The 20,536-nt window shown below is 42.0% G+C and overlaps 1 protein-coding gene across 4 annotated transcripts in view; it reads left to right on the top strand.

Annotated features, from left to right (window-relative positions):
- med30 (mediator complex subunit 30) overlaps positions 1–20,536 on the top strand; it is a 279,467-nt gene that overhangs the window by 36,066 nt on the left and 222,865 nt on the right. For 3 of the 4 annotated variants that reach the window (XR_014602487.1, XR_014602488.1, XR_014602489.1), the window contains exon 5: positions 14,882–15,389. Coding sequence is in view for 1 of the 4 variants with exons in the window: in XM_084081253.1 (XP_083937379.1) it covers positions 14,882–14,977 (96 nt within the window). In the remaining 3 variants the exon portion in view is untranslated. Of the gene's footprint in view, positions 1–14,881; positions 16,434–20,536 lie in introns of those variants that run through there. The other variant, XM_084081253.1, reaches the window with a different exon arrangement.

Here is a 20,536-nt window from a genome sequence, read left to right as displayed (position 1 = left end):
TAGCAGATCTACAAGCTCGTAGCGCGGCACTCGGTGCCGCGCTACGAGCTTGTAGATCTGCTATTTTTGAATAGCCAAAGTGTAAAATAATGCTTTTTTAGCTCAAATCCAAAAATGACACAGATGCGTTCCAGGTCTTAATGGGTTAAAGCACGTTGGGAAAAGAAGTGTGTAGCGTTGTCGGTGTGATCTCCCCCTAGGAGTCACGGTGGGTGTGTGTGTGTGTGTTTGTGTGTGTGTTTGTGTGTGTTGCCAGTTCCTCAACCATGCATCTGTTCTGAACGTCTAAAGAAGTAGTACCTAGAGTGAAGAGTTCAGAGTTTCAATGGTTCTTTCTTTCTTCGGAGCCTATTATCACCTCTCATCCTCCTCTGTGTCTACCAAAGGGAGAACTGCTGTCTCAGATGCCGAAAGGAAAATTAAATCTGTGGATGTGATGTTACTGCGAGTGCTTCTCACTCCCATAAGGATGTGTGAATTGCAGATTAGGCCCTTGACTGGGATGAAACACAAAGTGACAGTGCCCACTATCTTTCTAACCTGTAAATCTGCTTTTCACACCCTTTGCATAAAAGAGAGGACTAAAAAGAAAACCTGGGTTAGCAGGTAATAAGGTGGAATTACTTTGCTTTTGATCTTTCCAGAAATATGCTCTTCCCACTATTAACTTCGCTCTAAAAAAAGAGAGGTCTCATAAGGCAACTGATTTCTCATTGCTATTGCAGATTATAGAAACCGCTTGATATGAAGAATCGAAGCGTTTACATCTGAAACATCTTTGCCACCTGAAGGACCTTTGACATTAATCAAAGTTGTTGCTTTTTTTCACCTGGAGCCCTCTGTGCCAAGTGAAAACCTCCTGAAGCACACTAGTTATTTGGAGTGTGTGGGTGGAGGCTTGCTGCCTGGCCGCTGAAGCTGTAAGTAGCTCCTATAACAGACATCTGAGGGGGAGATGAAAGGGAGAGGACCTGTCTGCCTCCTTGAGACAAGGGGGGGGGGGTATTACTGTGCAAATACCTGCTCCAAGCCCCAGCCTTGGTTTGGATGAAGATACAGTAGGCTATATGCACAAACACACATGCAGATGTGTGTACTGTATTGTGCACATGCTTGTATACAGAAAGACAAACAGATAGGCACACACACACACATACACCACCCACTTCAGTCTAAAAAGAAATGGCACTTCCAACTAAACCCTCCTTCACTTCCAACTAGAACCCCTACTTCACTTACAACTAGAACCCCTACTTCACTTACAACTAGAACCCCTACTTCACTTACAACTAGAACCCCTACTTCACTTCCGTCTAGAACCCCTACTTCACTTACAACTAGAACCCCTACTTCACTTACAACTAGAACCCCTACTTCACTTACAACTAGAACCCCTACTTCACTTACAACTAGAACCCCTACCTCACTTACAACTAGAACCCCTACTTCACTTCAAACTAGAACTAGAACCCATACTTCACTTACAACTAGAACCCCTACTTCACTTCAAACTAGAACGCATACTTCACTTACAACTAGAACCCCTATTTTCACTTCCATCTAAAATCTCTATTTCACTTCCTAGAACCCGTACTTCACTTCCATCTAGCCCTTCAGCTCTGACCATTATGTCTCATGCACCGTCTTTCTTCTACAGCCACCCCGCCGTGCCGCTGCCTTAAGCTAGCTACAGTAGTTATCAGCAGCGAGGAAAAGTTCTCTAATTAAACCGTGACTGGGAAAAGCCTCGGCCGTTTGACACTTTGTCTAACTATGACCCGTGTTGGGAATTGAACCTGTAACTCTGAGGCTTTGTCCATTCATCGGTAATTACCCTCTCCCGCCGGCACAGCTCCTTCCAGGGTGCCTGAAATGTGTGCAGCTAATCCAACCACAAACCCAGGAGCAGGTTGGGATTCTAATTCCATTCTGCCAATCAATTTCCCAAGTTGCCGGAGCCCCAGCGAACAGCCATCTCTTTACTAATCAACTCGCTTGCTTAAAGCATAAGTGCTGCTTTGAAGATGTGCTGAACTTTTCAACCTGATGGATTAGGTATTTACTTAAAACACGCCCACACATTACACCCCATGGCTAAGCGAAGTGTGGAGGTACTATATATATGAGTTAAAGCTAGCATGTACTTACGTTCACAAAAGTGGTCAATGGTTTTGGTTAAGGTATCAATCTTTTTTTTTTTCTCCTTAAAACACAGTCATACTACTAAGTAGGTTATCATTAGATGTACAATTCTTGAGACAGCTCAGCCATTTGCTTGGCCACCCTTCATTGCTTTTAAGGTAGCAGCATCCAAACCCTTCTCACCCCTCATTTATTATCACTGGGAACCAAATCACAAAGGAAGGTCCAATCGATAGGGCTACCTGGAAGAGAGTCAAGTGCTTATGAGAGAGGGGGGGGGGGTAGGTGGGGTGCCTAGCCTCCTGCCCAGATAGTTCTTAAAAGACTAAATCGATGGCAACTGTTCTGCAACACTTGGCTGACACTGCAGGCTTTCCAGCTCAGTACTGAGGATGTACTGAAAAGGCCCAGTCAGTAGGTGTACGCAGGGATGACAACATTGCTATTGTATTTCTGCCACCTTCAGTGTAGAAGGCTTTATCTGTCTTCAAATCCATGTTAAAGGGCTCTGTTCCCCCGGGAGAGCCCACACCAGACAGTGGACACACTGCTGGCAGTTAAACTTAACTCTCCTTTTCAGGGAAAGCTATAAAGTTTATAAAGTCAATTACAGCGTTTTAAAGCGATGTCAGGCAAATTAAGGCTGCTTGGTTGGTACAGGTCCCTGTGGGTTTACTGTCCATCGTCTGCATGTATAGCCCACTTACATGTAGCATCCCAGAGTTGTTCAGGTGGGACACAGAGACTAATTAAGGATAACTTATTTTGGGCGTGTTCTCTCCTCCGCGTCATCAGCGCCCATACCCTAGGTGGGGTTGGCGAAAGGGCATTTCTGTGTGGAGTTTGCATGTTCTCCCCGTGTCTCCTAGGGTAGGTACCCTCACAAAAACATGCAGTAATCCTGGTCACTATACTGCCTCCCCCTGGCCAGCCGGGGCGCCTGATGGAGGGGAAGGGAACTGGTTGGAATAACGTGTTCCTTCCACGCGCTACGTCCTACCGGGGAAACTCCCCCTGTCACTGGGTGTTAAAAATAGGGTTACAAAATCGCGGGATAAAAGAGAAAAGACATCTGGGCATGATCCAAGTCCAAATATTATTGATCATCTTTATCTGTTGCTGAGCTCTGTGAGCGAGCAACTAAAATGAACGATTCCATTCACTCCCATTGTAGTGAATGGAAAACATACAGTCCTGGTTTGTTTCATGGTATATTTCACCTACTAGTGATGGCGTCATTGCTTGCTTTCACTGACGTTAGTGACATATCGGTTTTTGTTGTACTATACTAGAGAACTTCCATTAAGGGTAATAATATAACATTAATACAGCAATTTCACTTTCCCCCAAATTATGTACGGTAGGTTAATAATATATGTTAACAGAAGAATCCTCTTTGTTTTTGTTTGTTTATGTGCTAAAAGTGAAAATTAATTACTACTTCTGTTTAATCGATCACACTGCTCAGACACAACAGATAAGGATGATTATTTATCTCTGCCAGGTTGGAGATTATTTTTGCCCTTGTCTAATGTGTCAGTATTTGTGTGTGTGTGTGTGTGTGTGTGTGTGTGTGTGTGTGTGTGTGTGTGTGTGTGTGTGTGTGTGTGTGTGTGTGTGTGTGTGTGTGTGTGTGTGTGTGTGTGTGTGTGTGTGTGTGTGTGTGTGTGTGTGTGTGTGTGTGTGTGTGTGTTTGTGAGTCTGCGGCTAATCTCAAGTACACCACTGGTCAGTGTCGTATTTCTTGTGCACATTCCCAGAAGGCTGAGGTACTCACTCCCTGAATATCTTTCAAATCGGCCTCATGGTGGCGCTATAACAGTCCATTATACGTTTTGGCCTATAGCTCTTGAACCGTAGGTCATAAAGTCACACATTATTTTGCCCTGGATTTCTTGGATCATGACACAACTCCCCATATAGGCCCCTCCCATTTATGTCTAACTAGATGTTCCACCATTTTGAATTTTATTCAAAAGACACTTTTTGATACTCCTACAGATTTTGTTTCGCTGTAATTGTCTTCCAAATTTAGTGGGAGGGGCTTATTTGACAAGAAAATGCCAAAAATCACGAACAAAACGTCCTCCTTCCTTCCAAAGGAGAGACACGATGTTGAGAAAGGAGGATGATGATGATGATGTCATCATCGTCGTTCTCTGTTGATTAAAGTATTCTATCCGCATGTAGTAAATATCTTAACATCACATACAGTAGCCTACTGTAGACAGTGTCCTTTTACTGATTGTGTAATATATTCTGAGGATCAAGGTAGTTTGTTCTCCGGGGGGGGGGGGGGGGGTCTGTTTAACCCATTAAGACCTGGAACTGTGTCATTTTTACATTTGAGCTAAAAAGCATTATTTTACACTTTGGCTATTCAAAAATAGCAGATATACAAGCTCATAGCGCGGCACCGAGTGCCGCGCTATGAGCTTGTAGATCTGCTATTTTTGAAAAATCGTGAAAATGTGTGCAAATCTTTGAATATATATATTTTGAAAGCGAACATTTTTAACTCAAATCTTTGCTTCTGGGGGTCCCTGGAACAAAATATTTTGATGGGGGTCCGCGGCCGAATGCATATAATTTTGGGGGTCCTTGACATGAAAAAGATTGAGCACCACTGATATAGAAACATAGGCTTTTCAGAATACTGTTGAGATTTAGGAGACGTGTAGAATCGGCTTCAGGTCTCAATGGGTTAAACAGAACTGTTTATTTTATTATCGTCTGCTAAAGGTGATCCAGATTAGACATGCAGAAAGACAAACACTGCACACACCGGATGTACATTCACGCACACACACACACACACACGCAGTATCTGAAGCCTATACAGAAATGTGTGCCTTCCTTGAAAATTCTGCTGCGGGGAATCACAATTGTTTGCAAATGATGTGGTGTTGTGACTTAACTGGTGAATTTTTTTTTCTCCCCATTATGATGCTACGGAGCTAATCGGGTGTAACCTCAGCTGTGTATCTTTCTCAGCATGTTGCACAGGGACACACGTGCATCTCAAGTGTATGGGGAGTGACAGAAAGCACATTTTCGAAAGGGAGCTTAAAGAGGTGGTGCCATGGTTTTGCACTTTATCTGTTTTTCATGTGTCTATGAGGTTCATAGAACTTCATTAAGCCCCCTGGTGGTGTTTTTATGGTGTTTTATGTCTTCTCTGACTATTTTGAGTTTCTACCTGGAGGCTGAAACCTTGAGGGTCAAACGTGCCAATAGGAAAACAGCCCTTTAGTTGACATAGTAAAAATATACCCTCCCCCTCATTATCATAACACAACAGGTGTGGGCATGAGGAGGAGGAGGGACTAGGACAGGTGGGTGGTTCTAAGGTGAGAACCAGGTATACTAAATGAACTGGAGGCGTGTCCACATAAAAACATAATTTTAACAATTTCTGTATACTTTTTTGAAAAAAATCTTCCTCCTAGTATAACCATAATACCTGATGATTATGTTTTGGGGGGGGGGGGGGATCACTGAAAATCACGGCACCCGTCTTTAAATATGAAATCTGTCAGTCAAATGAGGGTGGGGCTGCGCTGCACGGCATGTAAACATTGTAATAATGTTTCTTGTCAAATGGTTGAAAAGGGTTTTGAATCAGCACTACGGTTACTGAGCAATGTCCACAGACATCACATTTAACCTCCCTCTCTAAAATGTGCTTTTTGTCACTCCCATGCATGTGAACAGTGTTGATTTCGTCGACTAAAACTATGACGAAAAATGTTCGGCGACTACCTTTTTTCACTGACGAAAACTGCGCTGCGACGCGTTGTGGGCTTGTAGATCGGCTATTTTCAGCATGCAACCAAGTGTAAAATCAGCCATTACGACTCCATCAAGGACCACCAAAATACTTGTTAGTCGACTAAATCAACTGTAGATTTAGTCGGCAAAAATCTTATGATATTTAATCAACTAAAACTAGACTAAAACTAAAACATTTCAGATGACTAAAATATGACTAAAACTAAATGGAATTGTATTCAAAAGACTATGACTAAAACTAAATTTAAAATGTGTTGTCAAAATCAATACTGCATGTGAGATGCACATGTGTCCCTGTGCACTTTTTGCGATAGATGTGACACACAGATGAGGTGGACCCGATTAGCTCCCTAGCACCATAGTGGGGGAAAAGTCCACCAATTAAGTCACCAAACCACATCATCTTTAAACAGTCATGATTCCCAGCTGCAGAATGTGTGCCTTGATTGAACATGCTGCTGCTGGGAATCACAACTGTTTGCAGATGATGTGGTTTTGTGACTTCATTAGTGAACAATGAGACTTGTTTCCTTTATAGTTCTGCGGAGGTAATCATGTCCACCTCAGCAAGCATTTTTTATAAAGGTTAAATATGAAATATGTCAGTCAAATGGGGCTGCGCTACATGACATGCAATAATGTTTATTGTCAAATAGTTGACACAAAAAACATTTGCCTCTGAAGTAGCCTACGGTCAGATCTCACTCCAAGGTTTTCTGAAAAGTTGGCAGCCCTGAATTTAGACCCCTTAACCTTTTAGGGTTTGGGTGCAAAGTGGAATTGTTCCAAATGGCAGCCTTGAACAAGCAACCCTCTGTCTCCTAGAACATGGACATACTGTACCACCGTACCACAGAAGCATGGAAGAGAAATGACTACTAAAATACGTAGGATTTGAAATCATGTTGGATATGGTATTTGAAACGAAAGCTCCAACTCTCTGAAATGCTTGCACTCATGGCACTATGAGCCACTAGATAGAAGCAGCTTTTGACCGATTGGTACTTGTAGTCACGTGTACTGCCTGTTTGTGTGTCTGGTTGATGGACAAGGCCCCTCGGCCGTGACACCCCAGCTTCTGGCAGGCATGATGGACAGAGGAGCGCCGTGGCAGGAAGGAGAGGAGGAGAGAAGCCGCCTCATCCTTGAATCATCCAATGACAGCCTGGCAGTGATGGATGATAGAGGATGTATTGTCGCCGTCTCTCCTCCTCTGGTCCCTCTCCTCTCCCATCTCCCTAATCCCTTCTTCTCACTCACAGACACTTACACTTGTAATTCCCAGCCAGATCCGTTGGCGTGAAAGCAGTGATTTGAGTTGCCAGAGACGGGGCGGATTAGCAGTGAAGAATCCTGAGTGAAGCCACGGTTTAGCTCCACTCGCTGTATCGCTGTTCTTTTCTCCGGTCCTTTTCTTTTTTTTCAGAAAATCTACGTCGTTTTTTCCCCCTTGTTTATCCCTTTGAGACCTGAAGCCGATTCTACATGTCTCCTAAATCCCACAGTTTTCTCAAAAACGTATGTTTCTATATCAGTGGTGCTCAAACTTTTTCATGTCAAGGACCCCCAAAATGATATGTATTTGACCGCTGACCCATATCAAAATATTTTGTTCCAGGGACCCCCCAGAAGCAAATATTTGAGTTAAAAATGTTCTCTTTAAAAATATGTATATTCAAAGATTTGCACACATTTTCACGATTTTTCAAAAATAGCAGATCTACAAGCTCGTAGCGCGGCACTCGGTGCCGCGCTATGAGCTTGTATATCTGCTATTTTTGAATAGCCCAAAGTGTAAAGTAATGCTTTTTAGCTCAAATCTAAAAATGACACAGTTCCAGGTCTTAATGGGTTATTATCCCCTCATCAAAAAACAGTTGTAAACATGCTCAAGCCAGCGTAGTAATGTTTCTAATCGTAGACGGAATGGGATAAATCGCAAAAAAAAACACATCTGTTCATAATAATGATAATAATATCACAACAAGCTTATATTGCTATGTTTTTACGGCATGGCTCCTAGGAGGCGAGCCGTCTAGAAGAGGGTCTGTCAGTTATTTATCTTTTTTTCACATATTGTGAATATGAGAGAGAGAGAAAGAAACGGCAGACAGAGAGCGGGGGAATGACACAGCAAACATGCGGACATGCTGGAGAGGGTATTTTGGGCCCATGTGGTGTGCGCCCTAACCACCCTGTGGTTAACAGATTTGATAAGCTTAGAAATTGCTTTATTGTTTGATAGCCTACATTTGGATCTCGTTGAGATTACTGTGATGCACTGAGCTGTCTCTGGTTGTCATGCAGCCGTTCCAGATGTGAAAGTCTGCTCACCTTTAATTGACTGCAGTTTTCCAAAAAGGCTGGAGATATGAATATATGAATAATACTTTGACTAATGGAGTTCGGGTCACACAGAGTCTTTTTGGAAGGCTTAGCCATGAACTTTCCTGCCACTCTGCACAAGATAGACTGGATTTTTGGGGGGGGGTTTTGATCAAAAAAAGGCTGCTTTCTAACAATTCTCCCTACTACTTCTGTCTCTTTCCCACCCTATTATCAAGGACAGCTGCTTTGATCTGACTTGGAAAGGTATACCGCATGTACAGGGAGAGCCAGATGAAGAGAATTTGAGAAAGGAGGAGAGTGAGAGACGGAGAGAAGGAGGAGACTGTGCTGCTACAGCCCTTCATCCATCTGTTCTCATTGTGTCTGTGAAACGCAAACCATTGCTGGCGTCGGTATCAGAGATCTCTTTCTCTGTATCCGCCCTCTGTTTAAAAGGCTTTGGCTTAATGACGGAGAGACTGCCTTCGTCTTTAAAGTGTGTCCTGTGTGTTCATCTAATCAGCTCTCAGATATGCACAGCTGCCTTATTGTAATCTTTTGGCTGTTTTACCACTATGATCATGTTTTTGGAGGATCACTTTCAGGATAACGGCAAAGGTTATTAATGAGTCATGGCTATCATCTGGTATATCTTTCTCTTTGGTATATAACTCATGATCGCGTTCACTTCTTCGGGCCAGGTCCTCTACATACAGCAGCCGTCTATTGGCGAATAGTGACAAAGCCCTAAACCGGAAGTTCATGGAATGCATTGAAGTCTACGGCTTGTTGTAACTATTTCCAGTTTACATGGACCACGTGACCGGCGCTGTTTCTGCCCCCTCATTGGCGCAACTCTCTAATTATACAAGGCTCTGGGGCGGACCTCCAAAACAGCTTTCACTTCTGCCCATAGGGGGCGCCACGACTGCAAACAGTTGCACCGTCTGTCGAACAAACTCTATCTCCCCCCAAAGCTTCCTTGTGTCCTGACGGCTTCACCCCATGACCAGGGTTGCCAGATCTGCTTATTATAATTTCCCCGCAAGATTTTATTTGAAAATAGCCGATCTACAAGCTCACAACGCGTCGCATCGCGACGCGTTGTGAGCTTGCAGATCTGCTATTTTCAAATAGCTGATGTATATGTTAAAGTGCTCATGTGGCCCAGAGTCGCTTCTTTTGGGCTGGTTTTCCTAGACCTGGTTGCTTGTTTCTCTCACAGAATCTGGCAACACTGCCCATGACTGACAAAGCCCTGGGTAGGCAAGCAGGCCAATCTGTGCTCAGAGGAGCACACTTTACACCTTTTTAGAGTCTGTTGAGAGAGGATGCTGCCAAATATGTCAGAGTTGACATTGATAACTATTTGGAATAGGGTCACTGAAAATATTTATATTGTGTGTGTGTGTGTGTGTGTGTGTGTGTGTGTGTGTGTGTGTGTGTGTGTGTGTGTGTGTGTGTGTGTGTATGTGCGCGTGCGTGCGCGAGAAAGTGTTGTGAATGTTTAAGTGAGGGTGTCCGTGTGTTTGTGCACGTGACCTGCAACAGGAAGCGTGTGCGGTTAAGACCTCACCTTGGGCTCTACTCTGCAGAGTTGAGTCATGAAAGCGGTGTCTGAGAGAGAAGGCTGTCTCGATGGCCTTCTTTTGGCACCTTTCCCTCACGTCTAGCCCCATGCCTCCATTTAGCTCCATAGCTCCATACATTGTCACCAAACAACACCAATCAATGTTTCGAAAGCAAGTGGTCTCCCATCCGGGAATGTCTCAGGGTGACATGCTCTGGCTTGAAACAACTAAAACTAAAACATTTCAAATGACTAACATATGACTAAAACTGAATGAAATTTCATTCAAAAGACTATGACTAAAACTAAATCAAAATGTGCTGTCAAAATCAACACTGCGGCTGGTCACCCCACCGCGCTCGATACAGTGTCAGAGACTGTCAAAAGAAACAAGAAGGTGCATCATCAGGATCCCTGAGAAGAGGTGTGTGAGTGTGTGTGTGAGTGTTTGAATGCACATATTGTTGCTGTCAGGCAAAAAACGTGTATCTCCATATTTCTTTCTTTCTTTCTTTTTTACGTGTTTTCGTACAGTAAAATTTCTCCAAGCTCACAACGTTCAAGTTTTTAAAGGGGTTACGTCTATCTGGTGGTGTTATATTTAAACCAATGAAAAGTGACAAAATAATAACTACATTGGATCCATTGGGACACTGTTTATTGTCTCCGCCAGGCCGAAGGCATGGTGGAGAGTATGTTTTCGTTTGATTTCCTTTGGTTCCACCAAGCTAACATTGGTCAAGCTTCACGTGACACGTGACAATATGTTGAAAGGGTGTGCTTTGATTGGCTAGCGAGACGCATGACGAAATACATACCTATAAATAGGTGAGTCACTTCGAAACATTGCATTGCATGTTTCGAAGTGACATCAGTGCCATCAGCCAAGCTAACATTTAGTCAGGAGATATTAGCAGAAAAAGTTCCAATCTTGGAATAAATTCCTTACCAAAAATCCTCACCAATGTGGGTCTGCTGGCGGAGACTTGTGCTCCGAGGAGCACATTTTCTAGTTTTGTCTGTTTTTGTCTGATGGTTTGAGACATACATGGTTTCTGCCCGACAGTGACACTATGTATGTTTGTCTACAAGAAAGAGAGAGGGAGTGACTGAGTCTGAATCACATTCTGACAGAGAGGTGATGGTTCAGGGCTCCATGCAAAAAAAAAAACAACAAAAAAAAAAGTCTGCCTCCTCTGTTTGTATTTCATCTCTACTGACATTGGTTCCTCACTCCACAGTCCCTCAGAGCCAGTGTTCTGCTGGTTTTCATTCTAGCTTGTCTAAACCAGGGACTCATTTAGACCTGGGTCACTCACAAGGTGAATGCAATGAACAACCTTGCAGCTTTGAAAACTAGCAGTAGACCAGAAATGCTCTCACTATGCTGTGCTCTGTTGATTGTGAAGCTATTAGGATTATTAGGCTGTGAATGCTGTGATATTACCAAAATAATTCAGATATGAGACCTGAAGCCGATTCTACATGTCTCCTAAATCTCAACTTCTGAAAAAACGTATGTTTCTATATCAGTGGTGCTCAATCTTTTTCATGTCAAGGACCCCCAAAATTATATGAATTTGCCCGCAGACCCCCATCAAAATATTTTGTTCCAGGGACCCCCCCAGAAGCAAAGATTTGAGTTAAAAATGTTCGCTTTAAAAATATATATATTCAAAGATTTGTACACATTTTCACGATTTTTCAAAAATAGCAGATCTACAAGCTCGTAGCGCGGCACTCGGTGCCGCGCTATGAGCTTGTACTGTATATCTGCTATTTTTGAATAGCCCAAAGTGTAAAATAATGCTTTTTAGCTCAAGTCTAAAAATGACACAGTTCCAGGTCTTAATGGGTTAAGAGCGTAGGTATTTTGCTATGTGAGAAAACAAATACCAACCATAAACATATCATGAATGGTACCTGCCCACCACTGTGGGGACTGGTGTTCTAGTCCTCTACGGTGCCACCTATTCAGCAGGGAGTGGAACTGGGAGGGATGGCATTTTTCTCTGCACGCGTTACTCCCTCCTGGTAAAACTCCTCACTGTCATGTGAAAATAAGCAGCTGGCGACAACATGTGTATGGAAGGAGACATGTGGTTGTCTACACCCTCCCCAAGACCAAACAGTCGGGGTTGGCAGTGACAGGGACTATACACATGGGAAGGAGTTGGCATAACGACTACATTGGGGAGAAAAATGAAAAAATGAAAGAACACCACGAATGGAAATATTTCACATTTTGGTTTAACCCATTTAGACCTGATTCCGATTTTAAAATCGCCTTCTAAATTCAAAAACGTCACAATTTGATTCAAAAAAAGAATATATCTTGGCACCGGGCACCGGGTGAAAAAAATGGGTTACAAAAATCGCGGGATACAAATTATTTAAAAAAAAAAGAAAAAAGAATATATCACGGTATCATGTGATACTGACATGATACTGACCATGATACTGTCATGATAATGATACTGACAATGATAATGACAATGATACTGACCATGATACTGACCATGATACTGTCATGATACTGACATGATACTGACATGATACTGACCATGATACTGACCATGATACTGACCATGATAATGATACTGACCATGATAATGACAATGATGCTGACCATGATACTGACATGATCCTGACATACAGACCATGATAATGACCATGATACTGACATACTGTAGCAACATCTAAAAGTACGCAGATGCTGTTCCGGATTGAAAGGTAAAAAGAGGTATAGGTTAAACTGGTCTAAACGGGTTAAGCTTCTAAAAACATATTTTTCGGATAACAGGAAGAACCTGGCTTCACGTGTGCTAATCTCTGGATCTAGTTTGGCTCGCCACCTCCAGGCAAATATCGACTTTGAGCATCATTTTTTTAAGATGCTTTCATGGTACCAGTGGGAATTACTTTTACAATTTACTGCGTCAAATTCCTTGTATTTAAACAATGTCTGTCTTTTAACTCTTTTCCAAGCCAGATGTAGAAAAACCACATCTTCACTTGTATGTGTGCAATTCTCGGTTTCACAAGCTTAAAGTGTATAAATGTAATTAGAAAGAGGCTTGGGTATCATCTCATCAATTCAGAGTAAATGACAGTTATTTAAAGACTCACTAGTCGGAGTAATGAGGCATGTAGTCGGTAGAAACACACACACACACACACACACACACACACACACACACACACACACACACACACACACACACACACACACACAGTCTCAGAATGAAAACCTTCGACAGGGAAGGCAAAGGGAGAGAAAGCATGAAGGACCTCAAGAGAGAGAGAGAGAGGTTGAAAGAGTAAAAACCTAATTCCTACTTTGTTGTACGATGGTGACGCCCAAATGAAATAACGGGTTTAATAACTGAATGAATGAATTGAAAAATATTTTCAGCTGTGTATGGTGTACGAATTAGGCTGAAGAGAGAGATCCCAAAGCAGGCTTGCCTGATGGCCCCCGGAGAGGCACTGGAACAGCTCCAAATGTTCCACTCCAGAATATCTTCAAGGACAATCAGCTAAACAGTTGATAATAAGAGGGCCGTGTGAAATCGATTACTCAAGGTGTTATCTGTGCCGCGAAAAATGGCTGGTAATTAGTCACGGCTAAAGGAGTGTTACTGAGAGAGTGAGATGGGATTTAATCTTAATAGATTTCCCTGCACGACGCATACTGTACCGTAGCTCCTGAGTGAACTCTCTCATCTGACTCACCCTCCTGTCACCGACTGCCTTTTTCTGTCTCCCTAGGCCAGTTATCATTTAGAAATATTAAAAGATAATAATAATAATAATAATAATAATAACAATAATTAGAAAATTCAGAAAAAAAAGAACTAACTGATTGATTGATTGAATATTTTATTAGACAGAAATGTAAAACAGCATGAGTACAGTCAAACACTTTCTCTAAAAGGATAACACCAAAAAACTCCTTGTGGTCTTGTTTCCATTGGGGCCCTAGGTGTTCAATTCATCAACATATAAAAATAGCACCAAACATTCAATATCGGCGCAAATATAAAACACTAAGAAAATAAGGGAAAGACATGAAAAGACAAAACGTGTAAGAAGTAGTGAAAATAGCCGATCTAGAATCTTCTAGATTGGCTATTTTCACTAGTTTGAGACCAGGGGAGACATCAAATTTCTCTTTTGGCTGAAACGTCTGGGACCCTCTGCTCTAGGCCAACAGCAGAGCAGAACATTAATGATGCACTGCCATTGCTGAACTCAGGTCAAATCTCCAAAATGTTGGTGCATGTCATGAGTTATGCTCCAAGATGCATTTATGTTCACGTTTGGCAGCTATTCTGGCCTTTTTTTTTTTTGTGTCGTGTCGTGGCGGCTTCAGAGACGCTATTTGCTTATGCGTAAACCTCAGGCGACGAGGCACTGGAGTTCAACGGCCGCTGTTGACCGAGCAGAGAGTGGAGAGGTGTATTCAGGGGTATAACCCGGCATGACAAACCCCTCTGGGTGATTGACAATGGCAGTGGAGTGTTTGCTCCTTGGAGAGACGGACCTGAGGCACGCCATATGTGTTGGTTTAGCGATTAACCGGCTCTCAGATTGATAAAGTCAACTGCTGTTGTCGCTGCCTCTCTGTACATACTGTAGGTAAAGAGACCCAGTGGGAGGACTAAAGACACTTTTCCGAGGTGCCTTATGCTTCAGCCCACACAGATTCTTTGCATAACCACTAATGGCCGTGAGCTGTTTGTGTTGTGCTCAGCGTCTGATTGTTTGGTCTCCTCGAGTTTCTGTGGGTTGTTTAAACACCTGGTTTTGCTTTGTGCACCTGTAGTAGAGAAATTGGCTTGTTAGATCCTTGCTGGAAATGTGATTGGTTGGGGGTGTTTCTCCTTGTTTATTCGTTTTGCTACACCAGCAAAAACAATGTTGATATCTCTATTATCTGCACTGTGGAAATTGAAGTTGCTCTGAAGGGTCTGATATTGTCTCAAATGTGCTTTATGCTGACTGTACGATACTGGTTATTCATTTGAATCTCTGTTCCTCTTGCAGAAGCTGAAACAGAAGAACCAGCAGTTAAAGCAGATAATGGACCAGCTCCGCAACCTCATCTGGGAGATCAACTCTATGCTGGCTGTCAGAACCTGAAACATGGAGGGTGCACACACACACACACACACACACACACACACACACGCGCACACACACACACACACACACACACACACACACACACACACACACACACGCACACGCACACGCACACGCACGCACACGCGCGCGCACGCTCACACAATGGACTGGAAGTCATGGTTATTAACTGGTGCTACAGTCGAAATGCAGGCTTGGACAATACAATCATCACCTCCCTGAAGATGGCGTGGCAGCGGTAGAGACGGACAGAGCAAAGACATGGGCTTAGAAAACGGCGTTAACAGTAGAGTCTCTGGGGTGCCGATGGCCTAGTAGTGGATAACCCATTAAGACCTGAAGCCGATTCGACAAAATAATGTCTTCTAAATCCCAACAGTTTTCTGAAAAACATACGTTTCTACTGTATGTCAGTGGTGCTCAAACGTTTTCATGTCAAGGACCCCCAAAATTACATCTCAAAATATGTTGTTCCAGGGACCCCCCCCAGAAGCAAAGATTTGAGTTAAAAATGTTTATGAAATAATATATATATTCAAAGATTTGCGCACATTTTCACGATTTTTCAAAAATAGCAGATCTACAAGCTCGTAGCGCGGCACTCGGTGCCGCGCTACGAGCTTGTAGATCTGCTATTTTTGAATAGCCAAAGTGTAAAATAATGATTTTTAGCTCAAATAAAAAAAAGACACGGATGCGTTCCAGGTCTCAATGGGTTTAAGGAACGTACCATACTTAGCCTCTGATGCAGCTTGACAGCGAGTCTCGTGTTTGGTTCCCGAGCCCGGTGGATCCTTGCTGTGTGTCACTCCCAGACTCTTTCCCCTCCGTATCCTGTCAAATCTCAGCTGTACTATCAATAAAGGCAAAAAAGCCCCCCAAAAAAACAACAACAGTAGAATCTCTGTGTGTTCATTTAAGCCTGGCGTCCCATTTTTTGGGGCATGTAATTATAGGTGGAAAATGTGTATTTGGAAGTCTTTTAATAAGTCTCTATTTAACACTTTACAAGCTCTCAACGCACTGCGGCGCGACGCATTGTGAGCTAATTTCGACATAATTTAGAATTTGTGGTTCAGTGGTTAACACTGAGGATTTTACTGTGCAGAGAAAGACATCTAAGGCCATACTGAAGAGCTTTTTGATGATGAATTTCACTGATTTAGGACATAATTATATAAAGTAGGCACAGTAGATATGGTACATGAGGAGTTGATGTACTGTATGTGTTCATATGCTCTTGTGTGCTAGCAGTCTAGAGCAGTGGTTTTCAACCTTTTTCATGCCAAGGACCCCTAAATTGATATACATTTGGCCGCGGACCCCCAATTGAAAATGTTTTGTGCCAGGGACCCCCCAGAAGCAAAGATATCTGTTAATTTTCGCTTTAAAAAAATATAAATATTCAAAGACATGCACGCTTTTCCAAGGTTTTTCCAAAAATAGCAGATCTACAAGCTCATAGCGCGGCACTCGGTGCCGCGCTATGAGCTTGCATATCTGCTATTTTTGAATAGCCAAAGCTAAGTGGTTAAAAATGATTTGTGACGCTATTAACTAATTTTGGGTACTCCCTCAAGGACCACTGGTGGTCCCCGGACCACTGCTTGAAAACCACTGCCCTAGAGTTTGAGTGTGCAGCCGTACATTGATATATTCTATTTAATCATTATATCCTAAGATATTTGTTACATACAGATTTCATAATTTTAGAAAGAAAACATGTTTTTATAGGTTTGTAAAACTTTAATAAGAAAGATATACTATACAAATTGCGGTAGAATCTTTTTTGTTTGTTTGTGTGTGTACTGCTTTGTGTCCCTTGTTATTTAATGTAAAGCCACCATATATACTGTATATGCCACACCCACTCGATTCTTAACCGTCATGACGATGTGTTAACTTTAGGAATTCTGCTGATCTATAAATCTTCCTGTGATACAGTATTTTGGGGTCTGTTTTGTGTTCTCTTTCCTGTGTCTGTTTCCTTACACAGTAAGCTATTGATCCTGTTAATCATCAGAAGCTAAAAAAAGCCAGAGGCTTGTTTCCATTGTCCTCCAAACTGCTCCATAAACAATCCAGACAAACAACAGCACGCCAAACAACAATGCAGTATATACAAACAAAAATAAATCCAACTGCATATCTTGATATATTTTGTTTGTATCGTTGTTTGTTGTTAGTTAAAGAAGGAAGAAAACAGAATCTACAAGATCCAAAGGATGTGGGTTCAAATCCTCCTGTTCTTTACTCTGAAGCATGTTTTGAACACTAACATCCAGAAACTACACTTAAATTCACTAAAGGAAACAAGTCCAACTGTGTGGAGGTGCCGTAGGGCAGCGGATAGTTGGTGGACACCTCTGTGGTCTTTGGCATAGGGCCACACGCCGACCAGGGCCACAGGTTCAATTCCCGTCTCTGCAAGCAAGGGCCTATTTCATGAAAGCAGAATTAGGGGTTAAGCCTGGATTTAACTCCTATCCTGGCTTAATTTAGCCAGGATTAGCGATGCATCGGTTTCATTAAAGCTGAATTATCTTGCCAGATTAGTTTAGCCGGGGGCCTATTACACGAAAGGAGAATTAAATAAGCCTGGATTTAAGTCAAGTCCAGGTTTGACAAAGTCTGGTCCGTACAGCCTGGTTTATTCCGTGTCGAGCCAGGATGGTAAAGCCAGGCTTCACGTATTCCTATAAAAGACCATGAAAGTCAATAGCAGAATCCTTGAACTTGACCAATCATCGAGCCCAAAACCAGAGCGGCGCTCTTCCCTGTGGCTGAACAGCAGCACTGCAGCAGCTCATGGAACAGTGGCGTTCCCAGGAATTACATTTAGGGCCTTGAGTCTTGAGTCCCAAGACTCAAGACCCAAAAGAGTCTTGAGTCAAGACGATCAAGAGGATCCCGGGGAGACATCAAATTTCTCTTTTGGGTCTTGAGTCTTGGGACTTAAGACCCAAAAGAGAAATTTGATGTCTCCCCGGTATCATACAAGGAAGTAAAATGTATAATAAGCAAGAAAGGAAACATGGGCGCAATAAATAGATCCAGGGAAAAAGTATTGCCGGCAAATTAAATTTTACCCGCGACGGTAAGGGGGGGGGGGGTCCCCGTGGCGGTAACGGGGTCGCCGTTACCCGCGAATGTAACGGGGGTCCCCGTTGCGGTAACGGGGGTCGCCGTTACTCGTGGCAGTATGCTTAAAGGAGAGCCATTCTACCGTATTGGTTCAAATTCAGAGTTGGAAATTGTGTGAAATTTTTATTCTATTTTGGAAAGACTTTGACCATATTCACGTTGCACCAGATCTAAGGGACACTTTTTTATTTAGTAAAAGTACAGTCAATTATCATATTGTATTTTTATAATCTTTTGGAATATCTTTCCTCTCCCAAAATGTGTCACTACCGAAACATGTAGAATTACCTTAGAATAAAAATACTTATATGAATGTATTAATTTATTTTTTCATCCTCCCCTGTACAGACTATTTCTAAAAATGAATGTAGGTGGTTTCTACAATTAAATACATTAAAATGAATATTCTAACTGATTTTTTAATATTGAATTCTTAAGATTTATCAAAATTAAATGCTATATTTCTTTGTAAAATGTATAAAGTTGATTATATTGATTACAGAATTAATGATAGTTGAAATTACACATACTGTACACCTAACCAATCATTATCATAAAATATTGGTTGATAACTCACTAAAGTCACTATCTTTGATTTTTGACAAAATAACCGGTGTTTCGGTTGTGACTGCACTATTTCGGTAGTGACTGTATTGTTACGGTAGTGACCATAGTATTTTGTTTACAAGGCTGTGCCATAGTCACTTAACTCTTTTTGCTAAACATTCATTGTTGACATAACACATACACCTAACCAATCATTATCATAAAATATTGGTTGATAACTCACTATCTTTGATTTTTGACAACATAACTGGTGTTTCGGTAGTGACTGTATTGTTACGGTAGTGACCATAGTATTTTGTTTACAAGGCGGTGCCATAGTCACTTAACTCTTTTAGCTAAATATTCACTCATAACAATGTTATGAGTGAATATGTTTGCTTTAAGCAGGCCCTTTTCTGTGACCAGCTTCCAGGTACCTAACACCAATTTACAGCAGCAATCCCATCTGGAAGGTTCTTTCCTTGATATTGAACGGTCGGCCCATCACTGATGAAGAAGTTTTTGGGTGTTTGGATTGTTGTCCTTCAGGAACTAAATAATTGGTTGAAGTTGAACACAAATGGCAGGATGGTCATGTTTCATGGAAGGCGATAAGACATTGTGAGTGTACCATATGTCGTGTACACAGACACACATATGTGGTGTACACAGACAACACTTCTAGCCCACATCTTGAAAAACGTACTTTAATAATGTCTCAAAAGCATGAACATCCAATTTTGTCACTACCGAAACAATGATGTCACTACCGAAACTTAAGCATAATGTTTCGGTAGTGCCTGTTTTGGTAGTGACAATTTTAGCTAGTTTTTAGCTTAACTCAACAATGCTAGGCAAGACATGGCTTGCAAACACAGCTTTGAGCAGTTGTACATGGATAAAAAACATCACATTTGAAGTAAAACCCAAAAGGAGTTTATAATTGCAGAAATGATGTGTTCGGTAGTGACAACCTCCTATACCAAAGTGGTCTTGCCCTTTAAGCAGTAAATCTGATCACAAACCAATGAGTTTCCCCACACTTATTCAATTACCACCACCGGGACCCCCGTGGACGGCACTGCAGATATAGATAGATGGATTCCATGTAATCTCTACATTGCATGCATACCAACCTCAGACCGTCCGATAACAGGAGATTTCTTCCCAGAGGAGGGGGGGGGGGGTTCTTGACCACGCTGGGGGTCCCCCCCAGGACATTTTTAACAGAGTAGATGTCATTTTATTTCCAGTATTCTGGTGGATTTTGGGAATTTGACACTTTTATAAGGCTTTACTTACATAGGATCCATAAAAACGTTAAAAGTAGCAATAAAAGTGCCATATTTAATAATACCATTTTGCTGGGGAACCCCTGGAGGAACCCCCCCCCCCCCCGCAAGGACCCCATTTTGCTTAACACTTTTTGAAAGTCCTGAAAAGCAGTATAAATATAATATATAATATATACAATATAAAAAAGATATTGTCTGTCGGGCGGAAACCTCATTATGGCCAAAACTGTTACTTTTCACCATAAACATTCTATGATAGCAAATGGGACCAAAAAAGGTCACTACAAAGTACTACCAATCAACTCTAAATTGCCTGAAACGTACTCCTAACAGGTTTTTGGGGGGACGATTTTGGCCTCCACACTTAGTGATTTTTTCGGATTTAACTTTCGTTTCTGTAAAATAAATTTAACCGAAACGGAAATTACCAATCAACTCTAAATTGCCTGAAACATACTCCTAACAGGTTTTTGGGGGGACGATTTTGGCCTCCACACTTAGTGATTTTTTCGGATTTAACTTTCGTTTCTGTAAAATAAATTTTACCGAAACGAAAATTACCAATCAACTC

The sequence above is a fragment of the Gymnoscopelus microlampas genome (assembly GCF_963454915.1).
Source record: "Gymnoscopelus microlampas genome assembly, chromosome: 15".
NCBI classification, from domain to species: domain Eukaryota; kingdom Metazoa; phylum Chordata; class Actinopteri; order Myctophiformes; family Myctophidae; genus Gymnoscopelus; species Gymnoscopelus microlampas.
The sequence above is the reverse complement of the archived record's forward strand: the minus strand, read 5'-3'. Positions and strand labels throughout refer to the sequence as shown.